The 23,582-nt window shown below is 41.3% G+C and overlaps 1 protein-coding gene across 2 annotated transcripts in view; it reads right to left on the reverse strand.

Moving 5' to 3' along the window:
* LOC138758670 (dedicator of cytokinesis protein 7-like) overlaps positions 1 to 23,582 on the reverse strand; it is a 157,332-nt gene that overhangs the window by 25,707 nt on the left and 108,043 nt on the right. The window contains exons 28-35 of one of the 2 annotated variants that reach the window (XM_069927953.1): positions 22,909 to 23,072; positions 20,151 to 20,275; positions 11,836 to 12,018; positions 9,402 to 9,534; positions 7,728 to 7,827; positions 5,453 to 5,549; positions 4,441 to 4,575; positions 1,172 to 1,318 (exon numbers count right to left, since the gene is read on the reverse strand). In XM_069927953.1, coding sequence (XP_069784054.1) covers positions 1,172 to 1,318; positions 4,441 to 4,575; positions 5,453 to 5,549; positions 7,728 to 7,827; positions 9,402 to 9,534; positions 11,836 to 12,018; positions 20,151 to 20,275; positions 22,909 to 23,072 — 1,084 coding nt within the window. Of the gene's footprint in view, positions 1 to 1,171; positions 1,319 to 4,440; positions 4,576 to 5,452; positions 5,550 to 7,727; positions 7,828 to 9,401; positions 9,535 to 11,835; positions 12,019 to 20,150; positions 20,276 to 22,908; positions 23,076 to 23,582 lie in introns of both variants that reach the window. The other variant, XM_069927954.1, reaches the window with a different exon arrangement.

Raw genomic sequence — 23,582 nt, forward strand, 5'->3', positions numbered from 1 at the left:
TGAGGTGACCATAACTGAACACAATACTCCATGTGGTCTCACCAGAGATTTATAGAGCTGCAACATGACCTCTTGACTCTTGAACTCAGTCCCCTGACTAATGAAGCCCAACATCCCATGGCCTTCTTAATCATTGTATCAACCTGTGCAGTGACCTTGAGGGATGTATGGATTTGGACCCCAAGGTCCATCTGTTCATCCACACTCCTAAGTAACTGACCATTAATCCTGCACTCAGCCTTCCAGTTTGTCCTTCCAAAATGCATCACCTCACACTTATCTAGATTCTATTACATATGCCACTTTTCCGGCCAGTTCTGCATCCTATCTATATCCTTTTGTAACCTACATCAACCTTCAGTGCCATCCACAACCCCTCCAACCTTCATACCATCCGCAAACTTACTGACCCATCCTTCCACTTCTTCATCCAGGTCATTTATAAAGATCACAAAGAGAAGGGGTTCCAGAACTGTGGAACTCCACTAATCTACTTCTTGCGCTCTTATGAACAGTTGGCTTCTTATCCCGTTCACGAGGAATTTATTATTCTGCCACAGACCTTACTGAGGTTGAAATTTACAGAAGCTGAGCTGTTAATGAAACGCACAGGATAAGAGGTCAGACATTTCTTCCACATTGAAGTGGCAAGTGAGAGAACGCTAAAACAGAAATATTGATCTCAGTTCATGTGGTCCCAGCCATCGCTCAGAGCTAGAGCTGTCAATTTACTTCATCAACATTGTAGTTTTAACGCGAATAAAAACAGAAAATTGCTGGAAATTCTCAGCACGTTCCACAGTATCTGTAGAAGGAGAAACAGAGTTAATGTTTCAATTCCAAGACTCTTTATTGAAACTGGGAAACAAAGATAACATCGATAAAAACATTTTCTCCCTTTTTCTTGGGTCTGACGAAGATTCTTCAATCTGAAATGTTAACTGATTCATCTTCCACAGATGCTGCCTGACACAGTGAGTAGTTTCAGCATTTTCAATTTTTGATTCAGATTTCCTGAAGGTATTTTAAATGTTCAACTTGCTCTTCCATTAACTAATGATTCAACTTCTGCTGGTATGAGGTGAAACAGTTTACATCCCAAATTACTGTGAACATTAAATCTGGAAAAGAAACTACCTTCAGAACCCCCAGTGAGCTACTTATCACTTACTGCTTTGTAGCTCTGCCTCATGAGCAGGTAGAGGGAGGCAGAGGCCTGCAGCCGTGTGCTCTCGAAGTGACTCGTACATCTTTGCAGCAGCAGCAAGCAGAGCTCTATTAAATGCTCTGAGTCCTCCTCAAACACCACCTCTGGGAACTGCAACACCATCAACCAGTTACATCCGCAGGAACAAACACTCCAATGCTCATACAACAGCCAGACAGTATCGGTGCAAGAGAGTGCAGAGAAGGTTGACCAGAATGTTACCTGGGTTTAAGCATCTAGAGTATAGGGAGAGATTGGACAGATTAGGTCTTTATTCTTTGGACCGTAGAAGGTTGAGAGGGGATTTGATAGAAGTATTTAAGATTATGAAAGGGATAGACAGAGTGGATGTGGATAGACTATTTCTGTTCAGAGGAGGAAAGATTAAAACAAGAGGACATGAGTTAAGAATTAAGGGGCAGAGGTTTAGAGGTAACGTGAGGGGGAACTTCTTTACTCAGAGAGTGTGGAATGAGCTTCCGGGAGAAATAGTGGCGGCGGAGTCAATTGTATTATTTAAGAAAAGGTTGGACAGGTCGATGGATGAGAAGAAGACGGAGGGTTATGGGCATTGTGCAGGGAGGTGGGACTAGAAAGGGGTGTTTGGTTCGGTGCGGACTAGAAGGGCCTAATGGCCTGTTTCCGTGCTGTAATTGTTATGTTATGTTATGTTATCAATGCGCACTACTCGGCAGAGCAGAGAACCAAGAACTGCAGATGCAGGAAACACGAGTAAACAATGAGAAACTGGAGCAAGTCGGCAAGTTACCAGACTCAGTATTCGGTATTCTCCACGAGGCTCGAATGCACAATCGAGTGCATGTTTCTCGAACACACAAACATATAATCACATATGTATCCACATTTACATACTCACACACATAAATAGACTGTATCTGCACATCCATTCACAGGCACTCAAACACACATATACATGCACACTTACAAAGGTAACATGAAAACCAATGCAAAAGTGGACAGACACTAATAAAGACAAACACGGACATTTATCAGATTGATCATTGAAGAACTGAGATTACTTCTTCAATGGCAATAATTTGGTGACTTTTTTCATACCCAGTGAACTCAGAATCCTACTTTGCACTAAATCTGAGGAACTTTCTCCCTATCTGAGCCTTCAGATAAAGAGGAACTCTATCTGTAGTAGGGTGTCAGGTTGCCCAACTTGGAGCTTCATTGAAACACTGTTAGACGGATTCCTACAGACAGAGGGTAGCAGAGAGGTGCACACAGGATGCAGATAAGTCGAGAACGGAAGTGAAACATCAGAGAAGCTGATGGGCCCTAAAAATACATCAATGAATCACCCGTAGGAACTTCGTCAGGGGTTTTGAATGGGCTTTGCACATTTTCTGGAATTAAATGTGCTATCCGGGAGTGAGAGTGGTTTGGTTATGGGGGAAAGGGATTTGTGGGAGATAGGGCTAATGGTTGCAGGCCCAAATAGGACCTAATTCCTCATTTGCCTGCTTTGGGTCTGGAGGCTCATCGGCAATTAGGTAAGCAGAAGAGTCTGGGTGAGGAAGCAGTCTGTTATCAGGTTAGCAGCCAAGGTGTGGCTAAGGGGAGAAATACCCACCTCCCCCCCATCCCCCAAATTGAGGAGAAGCTGAGCAGATGACCCTACAGGATGGTGGCCATGGCTGTGGGCAATGTGGTCGGGCGACCTGCATGGCTGTTGGAGACTGGCTCATGGGAATCAGGGATAGGAGCCAGGTTTCAAGAGAGTGCTGAGGGCAAGAAGGGCTCCTGAAGGGCCATGGTGTTTGTGTTGAAGGCTTCCTGAGGGTCTCAGGATCAGGATCTGGAACTCGGGGTGTTGGCGAATCAAACAGGAGTCTGTGCGGCTGCAGAGGCTCCGAGAACACAGGAGGCGAATCCATGAGCACTCAGTGATTCTGAAGGGACTCTCTTTTGCTTCTCCCTCTAGTGCCGGGCAACACTAGTAGTGACTCTTTGTCTGCCTTATGGCAGGAAGAGCCAATTTCATTGTAATATTACATGTTTAAATTTTTCAAAATTTAGACATACAGCACAGCAACAGGCCCTTTTGGCACGTGACCCAATGCCGCCCAAATACACCCAATTAACCCACTACCCCCATTTGTTTTGAATGGAGGGAGGAAACCCACACAGGCATGGGGAGAACGTACAAACTCCTTATAGACAGAGTGGGATTCGAATTCCCAATCCGGTCGCTGGCGCTGTAACAGCGTTGCACTAACCATGCTGTCCATTTACAAGGCAATAAAGGAACCTTGAATCTTCAAGAACAGCTGCAATGGGTGAAGGATAGAAATGGTTCAGTTTGAATGAAGAAACACTAGAGGGAACATTCTATTGCTGAGTAACATACAATCTGCTGGAGGAACCCGGTGTGTCGAGCAGTATTCGAGGGGGGGGGGGGGAGAAAAAGATTGGTCAATATTGTGGGGCCAAGTCCTTTATCAGGACTGATCTAGAAGTGGTGCAGGAGTAGCTGGAGGCATAGGTACAAATCATCAGAAGGAGGAGAGGTCAATAAAGGATACACAGGCACAGAGAATAAAAGGAAAATGATAGATAGCCTTTAGAAAACATTTAGTCCAGTTGGAGTATTTGTAATTCTAATCATCATGTTAGAGGAAGAATATGAGCCATGACAGAGGGTCCAGAAAAGATTAACGAGATTGGTTCCTGACATGAGGTACCACAGTTGCAAGGATAGATGAGAGAAAATGGGAATTCTTTGAAGAAGAATCCGGGAGAGATTTGATCAGGTGTAAAATGATGATCAGTTCTGAACAGGGCAGACAGAGAGAGGCAGTTTCCTTTGATGGAGGGATTGAAGGGTAGATGTAGATAAGGAAGAGAATTAACAGCAAAGTGGGGAAAAATGTTTTTTAAACTCCGTGTGTTCAGAACCTGGAATGTACCTTCTCCAGAGTGGGAGGTGATCCTTTATAAAAGAAAAATTGATAGACACAAGGTGGAGAAAAGTGTGCAAGGCTCTAGAGAAAGGACTGGGTAGTTGCTCTTGTGGGCAGCTGGTGCAAGTATGCTGAGACAAATCACCTCCTTCTATGCTGTGACTATTCGATGATAGAACCTCAATCATTTGTTCTGAACAGCTGCTTCTTTAAGCCAAGGACCATGTCCATTTAATTTAGTGCTCACATGAAACAATTCATTAATTCTCAACAGTCCATGCTGTTCAGGAAATAGCAGATTACCTTGGAAACAATGGCTCGCTGGATGTTGAAGCAGTTTTTGAGGTACAGGGAGCTCTGGTTGCAGGACAAGCTGTGAATCAAGACTTTCAGGACTCCTGCGACCACAGGCTTAAATTCAACCATTGGGCTGGACAACTGGAAAGATGTAAATATTGTAAAATATTTGGCAAAAGTCCGTTCTGAATGTTGTGACTCCTGAAAACTTCCTCTCCTTAAAGAGTCAGCCCCTGATTAACGCTGTGTTTACAGATTGTTAAATATGGTAAGGGTGCTACAATCTTATCTGAACCTTGGAGAGCTACAATACACAGTATTAATTAGTAAGTGAACCCACAAGTTAATATTACTAGGGTGTTGGAGAAGGTTTGTGTGACAGTGACTGAGAAAGCATGCAACTAATAAGGCAAAAGAATTCCTAAAACCTACAATGTAACTGGCACCCACAGGGAAATCAGATGGAAAGTAAATTATTATTGACAGGTAAACATAATGCTGATAGTTTGATTTTTGCAACAATCAGTGATTAAAATATAAGCCCGAAACCTGGATGGTTTCTCATTCTTTGAGATACAGTATTCGAAAACAAGGATTCAAAACAAATTTGTGATATGATTTTTGTGGTATTATGGGATGGCACCGTGGTGGAGTTGGTGGAGCTACTGCCTCACAGCATCACAGACGCAGGTTCAATCCTGGTCTCGGGTGCTGCTTCTGTGGAGTTTACATGCTCCCCTTGTGAATGTGTGGATTTCCTCTGGGCACTCCAGGTCCCAGCGACATGTGGGTTGATTGGCCACTGTAAACGTACCCTGCTGTGTAGTTGAGAGGAGAATCTGAGGGGAGCTGATGAGAATGTGAGGAGAATAAAATGGGATTAATATAGGATCAGTGTAGACGGGTGGTCGATGGTCAGCATGGGCTCTGTGGGCCGAGGGGCCATTTTCGAGTTGGGTTACACACACAAGGCAGGTTGGATAAGAGGTTAGGGAGAGAAGATCACAGTACCTCATACCTGGATTAACAGCTCCAGAGTATCCAACACAATCAGGTTGGTCTCCACAGTCAGGTTTCCATTGATTAAGGTTTCGTGCTCCAGTTCCAACTTCAATCTGAGATAATAGAGGTAAGCAAAGAGTCACTGGGATAGTGTCAGAGTTGGAAACGAGCTGTGTCAACCTCAGACATGACCAGACTAGGTCACCAAAGGCCATTGGCCTACTTCTAGAGTCCATGAAATAATGATTCCCAAGATAATGCTCAAACCATCTCAGGCAGATTTACTATATCCCTCCCTCTGTCAACCTTCTACAGGAGCTCTAACAAGAGCATCCTGGCCAGCTGCATCACAACGTGGAACGGTTGCTGTAGAGAAAAGGATCAGAGGTCAATCCACAGGATCATAAAGGTGGCTGCATCACAACGTGGAACGGTTGCTGTAGAGAAAAGGATCAGAGGTCAATCCACAGGATCATAAAGGTTGGATCCCTCCCTCCCTCCCATAGACAAGATCTACCAATCGGTGTCTGAAGAGGACGTGCAAAATCATTGAGAACCCCTTCCACCCTGTACATAGCATCTTTCAGTGGATCCCACTGAGAAAAAGATACAGGAATATTAGAGCCAGCACCACCAGGCTGATGAATAGCTTCTTCCCACGGGCTGTGAGAACGGTGAATGAACAAAGGGACTGCTCGTACTAATCATCCAAGACTCTCATATTTACGAAACAATTTTTTAAATTGTATAAGAATACTATTCTGCATATGTACTGTTTGTCTGCAAGTGTGTTATGTGTTTCGCACCGAGGACCAGAGAATGTTGTTTCAACAGCAATCAGATGACAATAAACTTGACGTCTTTTTGCCCTGGAGTTGTAGGGAATTATAAGATGAATTCTTTGTCCCTGATGTGAACAACAAAGGAGAAAAAATGTGGGAGTATTAAAATATGCTTCTTTATTTGTTGAAACCATTTGTCCACTAATTATAAGAATGCTGGATAAGGGGAGAATAAAGGCTGCTTGATTGAGCTTTTCAGTCTGAGACAACAACATGCAACAAGTTGGGGGCGGAACAGTTGGCGTAGAGGTTAGTGCAATGCCTTCACAGTGGCAACGATTGGGACTGAGGTTCGAATCCTGCGCTATCTGTAAGGAGTTGGTACATTTTCCCTGTGTCTGTATGGGTTTTCCCCAGGGGTTCAGGGTTCCTCCCACTGCTCGAAACCTAGTGGGGGCTGCAGGTTAATTGGCGGTAAATTGGGCGGCATGGACTCGTGGGTTGAAATGGCCTGTTACCGTGCTGTATGTCTAAATCTAAAAAAATTTTTTTAAAAAGTCAGATATCTTACATATTCATGAGTTAAACAGGAAAGTCTGCAGACACTGTGATTGTAGTGCAATACAAAAAGGTGCTGGAGAAACTCAGCAGGTCACGCAGTGTCTAGAGGTAACAATCGTTTCGAACCTGACAAAAGATGTCTGAGCAATACCTTTGGCATTAGGGGATGGAAGCTGAGAGAGTAATCTCCAGAATCAGCATGGGCTCTGTGGGCTGAGGGGCCATTTTCATGTTGTGTTACACACACAAGGCAGGTTGGATGAGAGGTTAGGGAGAGAAGATCACAGTACCTCATACCTGGATCAACAGCTCCAGAATATCCAACACAATCAGGTTGGTTTCCATTGATCAAGGTTCCGCGCTCCAGTTTCAACTTCAGTCTGAGATAATAGGTAGCCTGATGCAACCATTGTGTTCGTATGTAATAGATATGGTATATAGAAGTATGCTGGGTAGGGAAAGTCTGGCTTTTGTTGCCCATAGTAATCCTCGGGTGATCAAACACAACAGTTACAGAAATAACTCTTGATGTCATGCTCAGCGATAACAGGAATCAGCAGAAAGGGGAAGTAAGGAACCATGCAGAAACTCATGCAAACATGCACGTAAACACGCACATACATAGACACAAAGACAAACACACACACACACACACACATACACACACACTCACAATCACAACCTGCACAGGCACCTGTGCATACATGCATATGGCCACACTGGGGAGGGAAGTCTAGCCTTGATTTGACAGCCCATCTTAAAGCTATAAGGTCAAACTTCAGTGGAAAAGAACCTGATATAAAGTGTCACACTGGCTGCCAATTCATGTATATCTATTCTGCATGACTTATCCAGAATAATTTTTACACCCATATGCAAATACAAGTAAATGCATTCTGTAACCAAGTCAGAAGTACAACGAAGATGATGAAGGTGGGATCTCCTTACTTGTCGCTGCCGGCAGATTGGCGCCACTGTGTCAGGTCTTTCCTCCAACGTAACTTCTCATGTAGGCCCATGTTCATCCCAGGGAAGACCTTGTCAATTCCTGAAACAAATGACTTTGGTGAGACATGAAGAAAATAAACAGAGGATTACAAACCTTGGCCAGGGTAGGATTTCCATTTAAATTCTGCTGCAGGTAACTCTGTAAAGATGGGCCAAATATTCTCCCAGGGTCAATCAATGGTTCCGTATTTCAACAATCCAAGGCAGTTTTACAACAGGGGCTCACATTTATATAGCAACTCTATTGCAACAAAATAACCCAAGGTATCGAATAAAATTTGGCCCTGGGCCCCAGAACAAGTCAGTGAGCCAATCTCAAAGAGGTGGAATTTCCAGGACTCAAGAAGGACAGAGTGGTTCAGAGAAGGAATTCCAAAGTTTGGGCTGGGAACCAATGGTGAACAAAGTAAGCTGGGGAAACTCAGTAATATCATCCAGCTGAGTTATTAGAACCAATCACTGAAAGGCATTATGTGATGTTTCGGTTCTGTACACTCAATCCTTTGTATAACACTTGAATATATATTTTAATTTTTCACTGTGACTATCTTACATTATACAGTCAAGATTCAAAATTCCTTTATTGTCATGTAATAAACAGGTGTAATATTACACAAAATCTGCTTTTATCTACCATTTTTCTTTCATCCATGTGTCTTGTCTCTAAAATACTTGTAACGTTTCAGCCCCCACCACCATCCCTGGAAAGGCATTCCAGGCCTCACAACTCTCTGTAAAAAACACCCCTAATGTCTCCCCTAAACTTCCCTTCACTTTGTACATATATCCTCTGGTGTTTGCTATTCTGGCCTTAGGATAAAGACACTGGCTCTCCACCCTATCTATGCCTCTCATAATCTTGTAGACCTCTATTAAATCTACTCTCATCCTTCTATTTTCTAAAGACAAAAGTCCCAGCTCTGCTAACCTTGCCTCATAAGATTTATTTTCCAATCCAGGCAATATCCTAGTAAATCACCTCTGCACCCTCTCCATAGCTTCCACATCCTTCCTATAATGAGATGACCATAACTGAACTCAATACTCCGTGTGGTCTCACCAGAAATATATAGAGTTGCAACATGACCTCTTGACCCTTGAACTCAATCCCCCTATTAATGAAGCCCAACATCCCATAGGCCTTCTTAAATATCCTATCAACCCATGTGGCAACCTTGAGGGATGTATCGATTTGGACTCCAAGGTCCATCTGTTCATCCACACTCTTAAGTAACCAACCAGTAACCCTGTACTCAGCCTTTTGTTTTGTCCTTTCAAAATGCATCACCTCACACTTATCTGGATTGAACTCCATCTGCCACTTTTCCACCCAACTCTGCATCCTGTCGATGTCCATTTGAAACATATGACAACCTTCTGCACTATCCACAACTCCTCCAACCTTCGGATCATCTGTAAACTTACTGACCCATCCTTCCGCTTCTTCATCTAGGTCATTTATAAAAATCACAAAGAGAAGGGGTCCCAGAGCAAATCCCTGCAAGACAGCTTTTCCAAGAGTTAAGTTGGTCAGAGATTCCAAAACAAACTGGACCCTTCTTAAAGATTGAACAATCCGTGTTTACCAATAATGGGAGGCAGGAGCTCTCTCACCTGGATATTCCCGACGTTTCATCATCTCTCTACGGGCTCCTGCGGTTCCAAAGATGGTTTTCTCCAGCTGCAATTTCATGTCTCTCGACTTCCTGTACATAACGCTGCTGATTTGTTCTGTGGATGGGTGGCCCTGTGAACAGATGGAATGGAATGTTGCCTCATTCTCTCTTCACTCCAGTAATTAAGTCAATTCCCAACTCAGATGGCAACACACGGAGAAACAAAATAAGAGGCCATTCAGCCCTCTGTGCTTCCCTGCCCCCAGATTGTATTCATTTGTTGTACTGCAGACGCTGCTGACAACATCACAGAGGATCAAGAGTTTGCTCTTTTGACAGCAGTATGTAGCTTTCCCACGATCTTTACGTTATTACAGTAAAACCCCTGGTATCCGGAATTCAAGCAACTGGCAAAAAAAATTTAAGTAAAAAAAAAAGAATAAAATAGTAAGTAAAAAATATGTAAGTTTAAAATTTTAAAAGTAACGCATAAACATTTGGTGAAAATGGGAGCAAATATTCAGCCAACAGAGTGCCTTGGTCATGCTTTGCTCATAGCAGCTGTTTGAATTGTTGTGTGAAACAGCAATGGTGTCACTCAAGTTGACATCGCTCATCCCTACTTAGTAAGAGTTTCCCTGGTCAGAGGCTTTATCGGCAAACTTGTTTGGGGTGGAGGTGGGTTAATTATCTATAATATTATTGTTCGTTTTTCAGTGGCTCCGTGAAGGGGGAGGAACCTGCAGATGCAGCTAAAGTTAAATGTTTTCAAACAATGTGACAGAAAATAAAGTAAAATGCTTTAAGATTTAGGCATTGTAAGAATAAGTCTCAAACAACTGGAAAATACACTTCTCCGGCATCTACTTATCCCCAAAGGCACCAGATACCAGGGGTTTTACTGTACATGTAAAAGATATGCAGACACAGTTGTAGCCTCAACAGGTGGCAGCCTCAGTCCTCTGGGGAGCATTGTGTCATCTATCAGGACTTCAGTACACCTCTGCCTGGAGGTGGAGGAGAGGGGGGAAGTAAAGGCGAGTTGTGGCGCTGGGCAGAGCTGCTTCTTCACTGAATGCGAAGGAGATCAGAACTTGGATTGGCTCTGATTTCATCTCCATGGATTAGGAAGACAGGTGCTTTTTTTAAACAGCTTGTGACTGCATGTCAGAGGTTCGACAAGCTCAGAACAAACGCAGCTCAACGTGTGGGCAACCTAGACTCTGGGCAACACTCTTCACGCAATATTATGCTGTTTCATTTCCAGTTTTTCTCTCTTTGCCTGTGCCTGGTTGATTTCAGCTAACATGTTTCTGTGTCTCTATTCTACTCTTTTGTGTGCTCAAATGCAGTTCATTACACATCTGCATCATTTGGCTCTGATTCATTCCTCTGAAGGTTTGTGCTCAGGTGCACATAGAAACAAGGAGCAGAAACAGGCTATTCAGTCCCTCAAGTCTGCTCTCCCATTTAATATTGATGATCATGAATCTCAACCTCACATTCTTGCTCTTCAAAGACTCTCAAAAATTTCTACAAGGGTTCCATGGAGAAAATACTGGCCTGCTGCAACACTACCTGGCACGGAGATGCCAACGCTCAAGACAAGAAAAAACTCCGGAGGGTTTTTGCTCGGCCTGCGACATCACAGGCAATTCATCGAGGACATCTACAAGCAGCCTCTATCCTCAAGGACCCCCCCCCCCCCCACCACCCAAGCTATGTCCTCTTCACTCTGCAACCATCAGGAAAAAGGAACAGGAGCCTGAAGGCAAGCACTCAGCAGCACAAGGACTGTTTCTTCACCTCTGCCATCAGATTCCTGAATGATCAATGAAGCACAAACACTGCCTTAGTTTTACTTGCACTATTTTATTTATTTGGTAAGGGGGGGTTGAGAGAAATGTTTACACTATGACGCTGTTTATGACAATAAATTCTGATTCACTCCAATCTTATTCCTCAATGCCTTTGTGTCTGAAAACGTATCTATTGCTTACTTAAATATACATGGTGATGTCCTCTGGAGAATTTCATGGGTTCGTACCCTCTGCATGAAGACATTTATCCTTAACTCAGTCCTACATTTTTCTCTGTAACTTGAAACTGTGTGCGCTAGACATCTCAGCCAAAGGAGACATCCTCTCCATTCTGCGTGGCCCTGTCAGAATTTTGTAAACTTAATTAGATGCCTTTCACTCTACGCTTAAGGAATACAAACCTAGCTGACCTCATCTGTCTTCATGTGACAGGCCTTTAATCCTTGGACATAAGGATTAAGTGAACCTGGCATTTTCACAACCCTGCAGGGAACTACTCTTGGAGAATGCTGCTTCCAGCCTCTCTCAATAAGCGTCGTTCCCTCAACCAAATGTATTAGATTTACTATAAATGTAAATGGCTTGTTACATGGGCATCTATCATCCTCTGACCTCATACTCAAAGGCAGACACGCAGAGGTCAAGGAGCTCCAGAAGGCTAAGCAGCTGCTGTGCTGGAAGTCCCAGGATCCATTCCTTAAGGGCTGATTCATTGGCATTCTTCAGAACCCACAGAAAGCAGAACAGGAGGGTCTGGGTCACTTCTGCTGACATGATAGAACTTGAACCTGGAAACTATAAGGAACAGCAATTGTTATACACATCAAGCAAATAGGTAGCAGTGTAATATGGTCAGTCAGCATCAAATTCTAGTACCCTATTGCCTTCCATCACCAACAGCACATCTGACTGTTCCCCACCCTGTTAATGAGGAGATGGTCAGATGTGACTGTTCTTTCCCAGCTCTGTTCATCCCTCCTTCCCCCATTGTCACTGACTCACTACTGCCTCCACATGGCTTCAAAATCAGTCTTCTTCATCTGAGATGCTATTTATTGGTAAGAAGTGCATCATCGCCAAGCCCAAGACTGAACTCATCCATATCTGTGGGCATGATCTATTAATGCACTCAGACAGGCATGTGATGAACTGATCCTTAGCCTGAGGTCCCGAGGTCAACTTTTGAATTAACTCCCTCCACACATAGGGTACAGCTCAACGCCACATTACTGGTTAGCACAATGCTGTTAGAGTGCCAGAGACTGGGGTTCGAATCCAGCGCTGTAAGGAGTTTGTATGTCCTTCCTGTCTCTCCATGTTCCTACTGTTCAAAACATACCTGGGGTGTAGGTTAATTGGGCCAAAAGGGCCTGTAACTGTGTATGCCAGTATGTCTAAATTTAAATTTACATGAAACCACACTCTTCCTGACTGAATTTATGTACTGCTCCGTTCGACACATGCCTTTTGTCTAGCTTCCCACAATATACTCCTTGCCCCTCAAATCCAACTCCCTTCAAACACTGCATTTTATATCTTAGTTCCTCATGATGCAGTTATCAGATCTTGATGTCTATTACATCTCAAGACCTCTTTATCCCACTATCAACTGCCCCTGTAAATTCCCATGTAATACGTTGCTTCCCTCCTTGCCCATTTTCTACTCAAGTTTGGGTGAATAATGCGTCAGGCTGAGAACAGTTAGACTCTTTTTGTTAATGGCAAAATCAGAGGGAGATAAATCATTTGTCCAGAATTTCCACCTTCGCAGAAGCAATCCTGAAATCCAAATCAAGTGGAAGGTGAAAGTTAATGGCGGTGGGGGGGTGGGGGGCGGGGGGGTGGTGCTCTCCTGTTTCCAGTGTCGATCTGAGGCAGTGGCTGGGAACTGGGGCCTGGAAATAGAGTTGGATCATGTGTGTGTATGTGCGGGTGGGGGGCAGGTAGGGGAAACTATGCCTGATTTTCACTGGGTATTTCAACCAGTCTATTCTGGTCATCAGACCAGGGAGAGAAGAATCTGTCCCAGAGATTGAACTCAGATGGTCATCACTGTGGGGTTCTTCGGTGGAATGGAAGGGGGTACCTGATTGTTTTTTTTTGGTCAGGATAATCAGCAAACCGAAGGAGGAGTCACGTGATGGAGTAGTGGCCGGACGGTGAACTCCAGCCCTCTCCAGAAAAGTCGGAAAAAACAAAGGAAAACACAAAGGCACAAAAATAAAAATTAAAGTAAAGTGAGTATAAAGGTGTAAAGAAGATGGCGACGAAAAAAGAAAAATCGAAACCAACGGTAAGAAGAGAGGAAGAGAAGACAACGGAAGAAGAAGGAGAAGGCCTTACCTGTTCAAAGAGGCCCGCGGTGGAGAGAGAAACCCTCTCCCTCAGGTCGGTAGAAAGTGGACTACAAAAATGGCTCGCTGAGCCGAGTAAAAGTGCGCAACCGCGCATGCAAAAAAACACACCGACGGGAGGGGTGACCAGCTGGGGAGTCGATCTCCACAGCCGGCAATGACAGCTGCAGAACAGCTGCAGCAAGAGGAGAACATAGAAGACAACAAAAACAAGAAAGAAGAGAAGAAAAGGACAACAAAGAAACAACAGATGGCCAACCCAGAGGAAGAAGAAGAGGAAGAGGAAGAGTACAGTGAAATAGAAGAAGAAGGGAAAGGCAAGATAAAGGATATACTTTCTCTTATTAAAGAATACATGGAGTCATTTAAAGAATGGCAAGCGCAAGAATTTAATGATTTAAGAAGAAGAATAAACAATACAGAAGAGAAAATGAATAAAATAGTTATGACCTTATCAGAAATGGGAAAAAGAATGGACAAGGTGGAAGAGCGAGAAGCAGCAGTAGAAATGGAGGTAGAGGACTTAAAAAAGAAATTAGAGGAATCTAATAAAAAAGTTAAAGAGACACAAGAGCTGTTAGCTCAGAAAATAGATATAATGGAAAATTATAACAGAAGAAATAACATAAAGATAGTGGGCCTTAAGGAAGATGAAGAAGGCAAGAATATGAGAGAGTTTATAAAAGATTGGATCCCTAGGATCCTAGGATGTCCAGAACTACAGCAAGAAATGGAAATAGAAAGGGCACATAGAGCATTGGCCTTTAAATCACAACCACAACAAAAGCCAAGATCTATTTTAGTAAAATTCCTAAGATATACTACAAGAGAAAAGGTACTGGAGAAAACAATGGAAAAAGTAAGAGAGGACAACAAGCCACTGGAGTACAAAGGGCAAAAAATCTTCATTTATCCAGATATAAGTTTTGAACTCCTGAAGAAGAGAAAGGAGTTCAATACAGCAAAGGCGATTTTATGGAAGAAAGGGTATAAATTTATACTAAAGCATCCAGCGGTATTGAAAATATTTATTCCAGGACAGCAAAACAGACTATTCTCGGATCCAGAGGAAGCACGAAAATTTGCAGAACAATTACAAAATAAACTGAGAGATGAAGACGTGTAACGAGAGTACAAAAGACTGCGAACTAAAAAGACACATAAGTTTTGAACTCCTGAAGAAGAGGAAGGAGTTCAATACAGTGAAAATGATCTTATGGAAAAAAAAAACTATTCTCGGATCCAGAGGAAGCAAGGAAATTTGCAGAACAACTACAAAACAAACAGAGAGATGAAGACATGTAATAAGAGTAAAAATAACCACGATTTATATGTATGTGGGTAAAGAGGTATATGTGTGTATATGTATAGTGTGCATACATGAATGTATCCGTATTTAGAGGAAAATATAGAGAGTATAGACAAGAATTAATAAGGGAAGGAAATGGAATAGAGGGAATAAGGAGGGAATTAAAAGAGTGACCTTTGTTACATATGAAAAGTGAAATCTTTTCTGGGGGGGCTGGGTGGGGAGGAGTTACGGTCACTGCAAAATCAGCTGACGCTTGCGAGTGAATTCGCAAATCCAAATGGAGAGGGGAGATGTGGTTGTCCGACAAAGGATAAAGGACAACTCAGGAGGGGAAGGGGAGATTGGAGCTAAAGAAGTTTTAAATAGGAGAATAAGGAAAATGTTTGATGTTTTAGGAATGTTGTCTTATAAAGGGTTCAAAACAAGAAAACAGAAATGGATAAGAAGGAAAGGTAATGATGGAGAAACGGAAAGGGAAGATAAACAAAGTATAAAATGGCTACGTTGAACTATATGACTTTAAATATTAATGGAATACATAACCAAATTAAAAGGAAGAAACTGCTAAATTTACTGAAAAAAGAAAAAATTGATATAGCATTTGTGCAAGAAACACATTTAACTGAATTGGAGCACAAGAAATTAAAGAGAGATTGGGTAGGACACGTAACAGCAGCATCGTATAATTCAAAAGCAAGAGGAGTAGCTATATTAATTAGTAAAAATGTGCCATTTAAAATAGAAGAGGAAATAATAGATCCAGCAGGGAGATATGTAATGATAAAATGTCAGATATATTCAGAGTTTTGGAATCTACTCAATGTATATTCACCTAACGAAGAAGATCAAAAGTTTATGCAAGATATCTTTTTGAAGATAGCAGATATGCAAGGGAACATATTAATAGGAGGGGATTTCAACCTGAATTTGGATTCAAATATGGACAAAACTGGGAAAAAAATTAACAGAAAGAACAAAGTAACCAAATTTATAATTAAATCGATGGAAGAAATGCAACTTTTGGATATATGGAGGAAACAACACCCAAAGGAAAAGGAATATTCATATTACTCGGCTAGACATAAAACATACTCAAGAATAGACCTATTTTTGTTATCAGCTCGTATGCAAGATAGAGTAAGAAAAACAGAATATAAAGCTAGAATACTATCGGACCATTCACCCTTAATATTGACAGTAAAGTTAGAGGACATCCCTCCAAGAATGTATCTTTCTTTGGCTTGGCTTCGCGGACGAAGATTTATGGAGGGGGTAAAAGTCCACGTCAGCTGCAGGCTCGTTTGTGGCTGACAAGTCCGATGCGGGACAGCCCTCCAAGAATGTATAGATGGAGATTAAATCCCATGTTACTTAGAAGGCAGGATTTTAGAGAATTTATTGAAAAACAAATTAAAATGTATTTTGAAATAAATACGAAATCAGTGAAAGATAAGTTTATACTATGGGATGCAATGAAAGCATTCATTAGAGGGCAAATAATAAGTTATGTAACCAAGATGAAAAAGGACTATAATCAGGAAACAGAGTAGTTGGAAAGGGAAATAGTAAATATAGAAAAAGAATTAGCAATGAAGGAAGATACAACTAAAAGAAGAGAATTTGCGGATAAAAAAATAAAATATGAAACACTACAAACATGTAAGGTGGAGAAGAATATAATGAAGACAAAACAGAAATATTATGAACTAGGTGAAAAAACGCACAAAATCCTAGCATGGCAGCTTAAGACAGAACAAGCTAAGAAAATGATATTGGCATCAAGGAAAAAAGACAAACAAATTACATATAATCCAAAAGAAATTAAGGAAAATTTTAGAGAATTCCATGAACAATTATACCGAACTGAAAACGAAGGGAAAGAAGGGAAAATAGATGAATTTCTAACTAAAATTGAACTACCAAAACTACAAATAGAGGAACAAAATAAATTAACAGAGCCATTTGGAATAGTAGAAATACAAGAGATAATAAAAAAATTACCAAATAATAAGACACCAGGAGAGGATGGATTCCCAATAGAATTCTATAAAACATTTAAAGACTTATTAATTCCGCCCCTCCTGGAAGTAATCAACCAGATTGATAAAACACAAAGCTTACCAGATTCATGTAAAACAGCAATAATTACAGTAATACTAAAGCAAGGGAAAGATCCACTCACACCAGCGTCATATAGACCAATATCTTTACTTAACACAGATTATAAGATAATAGCTAAACTATTAGCAAACTGATTAGCAGAGTATGTACCGAAAATGGTAAATCTAGACCAAACTGGATTTATCAAAAAAAGATGCACAACAGACAATATTTGTAAATTTATTAACTTAATTCATGCAGTAGAAGGGAATAAAGCACCAATAGTAGCAGTTGCTTTAGACGCAGAGAAGGCCTTTGACAGAGTAGAATGGAATTATTTTTTCAAAGTATTGCAAAAATTCAGTTTACCGGAGAAGTATATTAATTGGATTAAAGCATTATATAAGGGACCATTAGCGAAAGTGACAGTAAATGGACATGTATCAAAGCAATTTAACTTAAGCAGGTCAACACGGCAGGGATACCCACTATCACCTTTATTGTTTCCGTTAGCTGTAGAACCACTAGCAGAATTGATAAGAACAGAAAATAATATAAAAGGGATAAAAATAAAAGACAAGGAATATAAAATCAGTTTATTTGCGGATGATGTTATAGTATACTTAACAGAACCAGAACTATCAATAAAAGAATTATATAAGAAATTGAAGGAATATGGAGAAGTGTCGGGTTACAAGATCAACGTAAATAAAAGTGAAGCAATGCCTATGAATAATGCGGATTTCTCAAAATTTAAGAAGGAATCACCATTTAGATGGCAAATGCAAGCAATAAGATTCCTAGGTGTACAAATAAATAAAAATCTCGCCAACTATATAAACTCAATTATTATCCACTAATGAAAAAATTACAGGACAATTTAGAGCATTGGAAAGATTTACCACTAACACTAATAGGAAGGATAAACTGTATTAAAATGAACATTTTTCCAAGGATATTATACCTATTTCAGGCATTGCCAATACAACTGACAGAGAAATTCTTCAAGGAGTTAAAAAAAATAATAAGGAAATTTTTATGGAAAGGGGGGAAACCGAGGATAGCACTAGATAAATTAACAGAATGGTATAAACAAGGAGGTTTACAACTGCCAAACTTTAAAAATTATTATAGAGCCGCACAATTAAGATACCTATCAGATTTTTATCAAACAAGGGAAAAGCCAGATTGGACTAGATTAGAATTAGATAAAATAGGGGAAAAGATACCTGAACACATATTATATAAATGGGATGAAAAATTGGTACAACATAGAAGTTCTCCAGTATTACATCATCTACTCAATATTTGGAAGAAGATTCATGTAGAAAGAAATAAAACAAATTATCAATTACCAAAACTAATATTGACGCAAAACAAGTTACTCCCTTTTACAATAGATAACCTTTCCTTTAGAGAATGGGAGAAAAAAGGGATTAAAAGAATAGAAAATTGTTTTTCAGGAAATAGATTATTATCCTTTGAACAAATGAAAGATAAATACAATATAACTCAAGTATATGCGCTGGCATATTACCAATTGAGATCCCACTTGAAGGATAAATTAGGAAGCAGTTTGAGTTTGCCAGACGGAAGTAACTTTGAATATGTGATTACAGATACAATGATAATCAAAAGATTTACAACAAATATGTATATTAAACTGCAAGGAAAGGAGAATGAGGAAACAAATGGTAAAACTAAACAAAAATGGGAACAAGATTTAAATATAAAGATAAAAAAGAAAACATGGGAGAAGTTATGCTCTGGAACGATGAGAAATACAATAAATACGAGGTTACGTATGATACAATATAACTGGATACACAGGCTATACATTACACCTCAAAAGTTAAATAAATGGGACCCAACAGTATCTGATAGATGTTTTCGATGTAAAAAAGAAATGGGAACAACAATTCATGCAATCTGGACATGTGAGAAAGTAGAAAAATTTTGGGAAGATCTAAATCAGATATTAAATAAAATAACAGAAAACAATATACCAAAGAATCCAGAGATCTTGCTCCTAAGTAACATAAAAAACAAAGAATTTGGAATTGATTTGGAGGATGCACAAAAAAGATTTGTTAAGATAGCTCTAGCCGTAGCAAAAAAATGTATTATGTCAACCTGGAAATTGGAAGATAATTTGAAAATACAACAATGGTATATAGAAATGAATAAATGTATTCCATTAGAAAAAATAACATATAGTTTAAGAAATAATATTGAAATATTCGAACAAATATGGGAGCCTTACATGAAACACAATAGCGAAAACCTACCGGGGACAATCACTACCTAAGTTAACGGAAGGAAAAGGAAATGAAAAGAATGGACTCAGTGGAATTTCTGGTGTATTTTTATTGAATGACAACATTGTCTGACTGGTTTAATGTATCCTAGATTTTGTACCTTAAATGGATGGGAGGGGGGAGGTAGGGAGGGTGGGATGGGAGGAGGGAGGTTGGGGGGAGAGAAAATGTGTGTGAAATGTGTGAAAAGGAAAAAGTGTGTATCATGGTTAATGTGATTTATGGTGTGAAAAAAAAAAGAAAAAAAAAAAAGGATAATCAGCAAACCAGAAGTTACAGATTCAAATTCATTGGCAAAAGAGTGAGAGGGGAAACAAGATCTCTGTTTCAACCATGGGAGTCATTACAGTCAAAAAACTAGCAGGGAAATACAATCAACAGTAACTTTTGAATGGGACTACAGTAAAAGTCCTCAAATTCATACTGCTCAGGGATTGGGTCAGTCCAGATTTCTGGATTTTCCAGATTCTTGGGCAGTACATTTGTGGTACTTAGGCAATCCACAAACACATGCATCCAATGCATGCACACAAAAACTGAGTTGTTGAGAAGTCCAGATTCTCAGGTGGTCCAGATTTCAGGTGAGAGTTTTCAAGAAGTCTGGATTCTCAGCTGATCCAGATTTCTGGACTTTGAAAAGAAGAGTTTGAAAGAAAGAACAGAAAGAGACAAATCGGAAAGATCTTTCCAGCAGCCCCACTGGCCATTATGTAATGAAATGGTTCTAAACCCTTTGCTAACGTGTGGAGCTGGTTCATAGCACTAGAGTCAAGGCAAGGAGCCACTGGTGATGCCCCAAATCTTACTGAAAGGATCCTGGACTGCAAGAATTAACCTGCTTACCCATGAGATAGAAGAAGAGTGTCTATTTGTTGAGGCTGGCACAACTGGCGATGTTATCACGAGGCTGGAGGCGTTCCTGGCATTGGAATGAAATTTAGGCAATTTACTCCTTGCGTTGTCAAAATCTGAAAAAAAAACACACATAATGGGAAATATCAGCAGACCCTGTGAAAATGGAAACTGCATTTTCTGTTTTAATGGAAAGGGTCAGTGTTGATTTGTCACAGAACTAGTCAAGTCAAAACTAAACAGGACCCATCTTCAGTATAAGTAATGATTATTTCAACAGGATCCAGTTTTACCAACAATTGGACGTGGGCAGTATCGTTGACAAAGATAAAAATTCCCATGTTTCTAGTTTTCTCTAGCACCTTTCTTATTATAAGCACGTCCCAGATGCCCATGTCCTTTCACCCCTTCAGCGCCTGAATGAAAAATGTGCTTTAATGTAGTGACTTCACAACCTCAGGGTAATCCACTGTACAGCCTTTAAAGTATTGTTTGAACTCCTATCATTGATATAATCCAGTATCAGCCGATTACCGGGAATGAAAGGGTTAGTACATGAGGAATGATTGTCGGCGCGTGGGACTGTACTCGTTGGAGTACAGAAGGATGAGGGGAGACCTCACAGAGGCATTTCAAATGCTGAAAGGCTTGGGCAGAGGATGTTTCCCATGGCAGAGAGTCTAGGACAAGAGGGCATAACCTCAGGGCGTCAACTTAAAATGGAGATGTGGAAAAATTTCTTTAGTCAGAGGGTCGTGAGTCTGTGGAACTTGTTGGCACAGGTAGCTGTGGAGGTGAGGTGGTTGGATGCAGAGAGTGACAGGTATTTCATTCTTCAGAGCATCAAGGGGAAAAATCTGGGGTGTGGGGCTGAGTGGGAGGACGGATCAGTTCATTATCAGGATAGCGGAGCAGACTCGATGAGCCAAAGGGCCTACTTCTGCTCCTATATCTTGTGATCTTGTGAATTTGCATACAGCAAGTTTCCAAAATTAGGTCTGGTTTTATTGATACCTTAGTTAAGGGATAAATATTGCCAGGAGTACTGGGATATTATTGTCTCTTCAGAAGAGTGGCAGCCCTCAACAGTGCTTCACATTCTTGTGTAATAGGGTAAGTTCAGTCCAGATTTTGGCCTTGTGTGAGCCAATCACAACCTTTACTCGAGTGGGAAGAGTGCTGCTGCTGAGTCATGACCACAGTTTCACCCTTCCAATAATTCATGTTTCCACATTTAGCTTACAACACTGCTCATTGCAGAAACCAGCTGCCATTCATTCAGTTCCAAGCCTCATTCTACTTACTGAATACCATGAGATGGGCAGTCACCCTTCTCACACATTCAATGTGACTTGTGGAAGTGTGGACAGAGCAGCTGAATCAGCATGGGTCAGTTTGCAGAACGCACAGTGACTAGTTGGAGTTTACACTGAATTTATTAGACTTTCCAGTACGGAATACAGATTCCTCAGACCAACACCTTCTATATCTGGAACTTTCTGGATTGTACCTTGAACAGGTGTTATAAAATAGCACTGGATCTGGCCTTCTATTTATACCATCGCACTTCAGTCCACATGATAAGCTCATCAACTTTATTCATTTTGCTGCTATCTTTCTCCCAAACTTCAAATTCACTTGGACATCTCGAGTGACACTCTCCTCTTTCTTGATCACTCCATCTCCATCTTGGGAGATAAGTGTTTTACAGAGATATTTTACAAACCTACCTCGACAAGACTTCTTCACACCCTGCAAGGATTCTATTATTTTTTCTAAATTCCTCCATCTCCATTGTATCTGCTCCCAAGATGAGGTCTTCCAGTCCAGGATGTCCTCTTTCCAAAAACATGGCTTCCCCTTCACAATCATCAACTCAGCTCTTATCTACATTTCCTCCATTACCTGGTCATCTGCCCTGGCCCTCTCTGCCTCTAGATGCAACAAAAACAGGATTTTCTTGTCCTCACCTACCACCCCACTCTGCATCCAACACATTATCCTCCACCATTTCTGTAACCTACATGATCCCACCACCATTCACATCTTCCCCTCTCCGCTGTACCTGGAGACCACGCTCTCCCAGACTCCCTCATCCACTCATCCCTTCCCATTAATCTCCCACCCTTGGCATCTTCCCTGTGGCCGCAGGAAGTACTGCACTTACAGAAACACTTGTGAATTTGTGGGAGGAATCTACCATGTCCAGTGGTCCCTTCTCTATGTTGGAGACACCAGACGCAGACTGAGTGACTGCTTTGCTGAACACCTTTGCTTTGTCCGCATCAATGACAGGGGTGGCCAACTATTCCAGTCTACTTCCCACCCCTGCGCTGATATGTCTGTCCATGGCCTCATGTACTGCCAAACCAAGCTGCCTGTAAATCGGAGGAGCAACACCTAATATTCCATTTGGACACTCTCCAATCGGATGGCATTAACATTAACCTCTCCAGATCCTGCTAGCCCACTCCACATTCTCCCTCTTTTCCCCATTCCTTTGCCTTCTTCTCCATCCCCTTTCCCTCTCCATTCATCCCCCTTTCCATCCCTCCCTCATCACCTATTACCTCCTGCTCCTCCTCCACCATTTAGTTCGGGCGCCTGCCTACATTTTTTCATACCTTGATGAAGGGCTCAAGGCTGAAACGTTGGTTATGTATCTTTATCTTTGCTCTATAAAGTACCCTGTTTGATCTGCTGAGTTTCTCCAGCATTGTGCTTTTACTTCAGTCTATGTTCCATTTACCTGCCATGTTCTGCAGCTGGGAGAGACTGTTCAGGATAATGTCCAGCAGCGGGAGGTACAAGGCTGCCACTTTTTCCTTCATCCTTCTGCTCCAGAACCTTTGGTCCCCGTCGTGTGATGCCAAGAGGCAGTGAAGCAAGCTGACTGCTTCTCTTCTGATCAGTCTGCTGGAAAGAGCAACATGAAAGCACAGGCAGATTGCACGCACTCTGTTGGGGTTCACACATCACATTCCTGGCTTGACAGCTATACTCTCCAGAGTTTGGAAGAGTGAGGGTCGATCTCACTGAAATGTACACAGATTCTCTGAAGGCTCGAGAGAGTAGATCTCCTTGATCAGCCCAAAGTCTCACCATGAAGGGTTGGCCACTGAGGACAGGGGTTCCCCTCCCAGGTGACTGCATTAAATAAAAGCAACAATAGATTTCTGGATATTAAAAGGAAATTAAAGGACACGAGTTTACTGCAGGAAAATGGCCATAAACAAATCAGCCATGATCTTTATTGAATGGGAGAGCAAAGCACAAGAGACTGGCCTACTCTTGATCTTGATTCTATTTCCTAGATTATACTTTTAGTCATAAGAAATGGGACTGAAATTAATTTCATGCTTGGGGATTTAACAGATGAGTATGCTTTAGAGACTATTTAAGCCTCAGTGTTACAAATATATG

The sequence above is a fragment of the Narcine bancroftii genome, chromosome 3 (genome assembly GCF_036971445.1).
Source record: "Narcine bancroftii isolate sNarBan1 chromosome 3, sNarBan1.hap1, whole genome shotgun sequence".
Classification (NCBI taxonomy): domain Eukaryota; kingdom Metazoa; phylum Chordata; class Chondrichthyes; order Torpediniformes; family Narcinidae; genus Narcine; species Narcine bancroftii.